At 52.0% G+C, this 2664-nt stretch overlaps 1 protein-coding gene across 1 annotated transcript; it reads right to left on the bottom strand.

The window, feature by feature from the left end:
* Positions 1–557: 557 nt before the first annotated feature.
* LOC308103859 (dolichyl pyrophosphate Glc1Man9GlcNAc2 alpha-1,3-glucosyltransferase-like) lies at positions 558–2216 on the bottom strand (the record flags this gene model as incomplete). The annotated part of the gene is made up of 1 exon (XM_080454054.1): positions 558–2216. The coding sequence occupies one exon, from the start codon at positions 2214–2216 to the stop codon at positions 558–560; it is 1659 nt and encodes a 552-aa protein (XP_080310180.1).
* Positions 2217–2664: the final 448 nt, after the last annotated feature.

Raw genomic sequence — 2664 nt, forward strand, 5'->3', positions numbered from 1 at the left:
TAACTGTCCTTCAAGTAGTGTATCCATGGCCATTTTTCAAACCAAATAGGCTTGAATGATCGGTTATATGTTTCCTTTCCAAAACGTCTCCCAGGGAAGTTGAAGTCCTTGGGCTGGAATGGTTGATCAAGTGCAGCTAAACTTGGCACGGCAGTCGCCCTGGCTGCAGGCAGACTCTGAGACGGCCCGGACTGATACTGCTGCTGCTGGGGTCATGATCTCCCAGAGGCCGTACAAACTCAACATTCTCCTCTTCCTCCTCCTCCGATGACAACAACTCGACAGTCACAGACTCATCAATGGTAGTAGTTGCTTCTGTATTCTTTTTTGATTTGGGCCCGCCACCAAATAAATCAGAAATTCGTTTTTGAGCCATGGTGTAAACTAAACACCCTGACAAGTGATAGGAGCTTGTGAGTGCGCCCTGCGCGTAAAGTAAACACTAAACAGGAAACAGCAGACAGGTAACCGACCTGTACGTAGGCAGACGCTGATTCGTGATGATGATAATAAAACAAAAGAGGTGTAGTTTAAGAATATTTATTCCTAAAATAGGCCTATTTTCTTTTATTCCCCAACCCAGACCGTTTTTGTTTCTTCTTCTTCTTCTTTTTTACCTTGGGGGAGGGGGGCCGCCGCACCTGCAGCACCCCTACTTCACGCGGTACTGGTTGGAAGTACCGGAGGTAAAGTCTTACAAAGCTATAAGTGACTCCAAGGCTGCAGTATACGGATGTCACCAATAGGGGGACGAATGGTAGAGTCTCCCGCCACGGTGTCAACGGATAGACAATCTCACGCAGGATCTCCACAGCAAACAGACCCAACAGGTAGACATATTCCATGGAGCTGAGCACCGGCCCCTGGTTTGAGTACAGGTTTGTCAGAGCAGCGACAGAGTACACAGTGAACATCGACATCAGCAGCACTTTGATCGGCAGCTCCGCTTTGGTAAAAATGAGCGGTGACAGCGAATAATTCCCTGTAGTCGCCAACAGCAAGAATATCCCAGCATCCTCTCTGCTCTCTACCGCAAGGATGCTTAGCGGCAGCACAGCGATCAGGATGGCCTTTTCGTGCACGTGCCAACCGAACATGAAGGACCCCAAGGCGCAGACGACCAAGCAACGCACAAAGTCCCTCCCGCCAATGACGCCTGGCTTCAACCAGGTCCTCAGCATGACCGGCAGGATGGACAGAAGCGTGCAGACGAGTGTGACGGAGGGAGAGACGGAGGGGAGAACGGAGTGACGAGACTCCTGCGCCAGTCCTCCGGTCATGGATGCCTTAGGAAGACCGGTTGCATCTAGGAGCTTCAGACGTGCACCGACACTGACCAGGACCTTATCCAGCGTGTTGTAAAGGGCCCAGAAGTTCGGGGCCCAGTATACGTGGCACAGGCCTCTCTTAAAGGGGAACAGCCTGGACAGCACCTGGGGCATCTGGCCCATGGCTATGAAGGGGCCAAAGGACAGGGCGGTGACGGACAGGACGATCGCCGCCAAGGCAATGAGACGGAGAGGCCTGAAACTCTTCCACCGGACACCGCCGTCCACGTCGTTGGTGAAACAGTAACACCGTAGCAGGTAGATCCCATAGGCGGGGCTCACGTACAGGTAGACGTGTTTGAGGTTTAACAGCGCGGCAAACAACAGCGCCCCCTCCAGGTGACGCGACTGCGAGTGTCTGTCCAGTGACAGCAGGAGGAACCCGAATAAGAACCCGTTGTACTGAAAATGAAGGTGATCTAGCACCAGGAGACCGGCGTTCCACAGCAGCAGAACGGCCAGGATGAAGGGGGGTCTAGACAGGATCTCCTCAGAGACGCGCTCCTCCTTGACACTCCTGCAACACTCCCTGACGGCGTAGATGAAGAGGAGGTCGCTGCAGACGACAGACAGCCTGTGGAACAGGAGGGCGGCCGGACTGCAGTACTCCAGGCTGTCCACCGACAGCATGTCCCTGTCGACATACTGAGCCAGCTGGGACAGCGCGCACTCAAACCACGCAAACAGCGGCGGGTAGTCCAGGGTCCACTCCGATGTGTCGTCGTGGTACCACCTGGACAGCGGGAGGCTATGTGTGATGGCGAGCCAGTTTCTGTGAACCTCAAAGTCTGTAGAGTGATATGCGTTAATGAAGAGACATTTCAGGCAGGTAACGCCGAACGCTAAGGCGGGAAACCAACTCCAACTCTCACCCGTGGTCTGCTCCATGATACCTCGAGCACTGACGCGTTCGTCCCACCATGGACATGTAAGTGAAATGCAGTCTCTTGGGCATGCACCTCCGTACCGAGGTATGATTCAAGCTCAATTAATGTGAGATTGCAATGGCATTATGTCATCAATGTGACATCACGTCTTGTCCAAATATGGAGATGCCCACTTCAACGTCACCTGGGTGGTAATAAACAAAGCAAAGAGGAAGAAAATCTGCATAGCTACCAATGACTTTATCAGACTGAGTATAATGTTTCAACCTTTCGTATAGGTAGGTCTTTGTCAGGTAGAGGTAATGAACAATACCTTTGGAGCTTGATCCAGTGTGCGGATCTATTCCTTTTTGGTGTCCGCTTCTGCCCAGCATCTAGCATTTTAAACTGTGGATGTGCATGCTTTATTTACTTGAGTATTGTGTTGACATGTGCACTGTAATCAGGGG

The sequence above is a fragment of the Gymnoscopelus braueri genome, assembly GCF_963280865.1.
Source record: "Gymnoscopelus braueri genome assembly, chromosome: 16".
Taxonomy (NCBI): Eukaryota; Metazoa; Chordata; class Actinopteri; order Myctophiformes; family Myctophidae; genus Gymnoscopelus; species Gymnoscopelus braueri.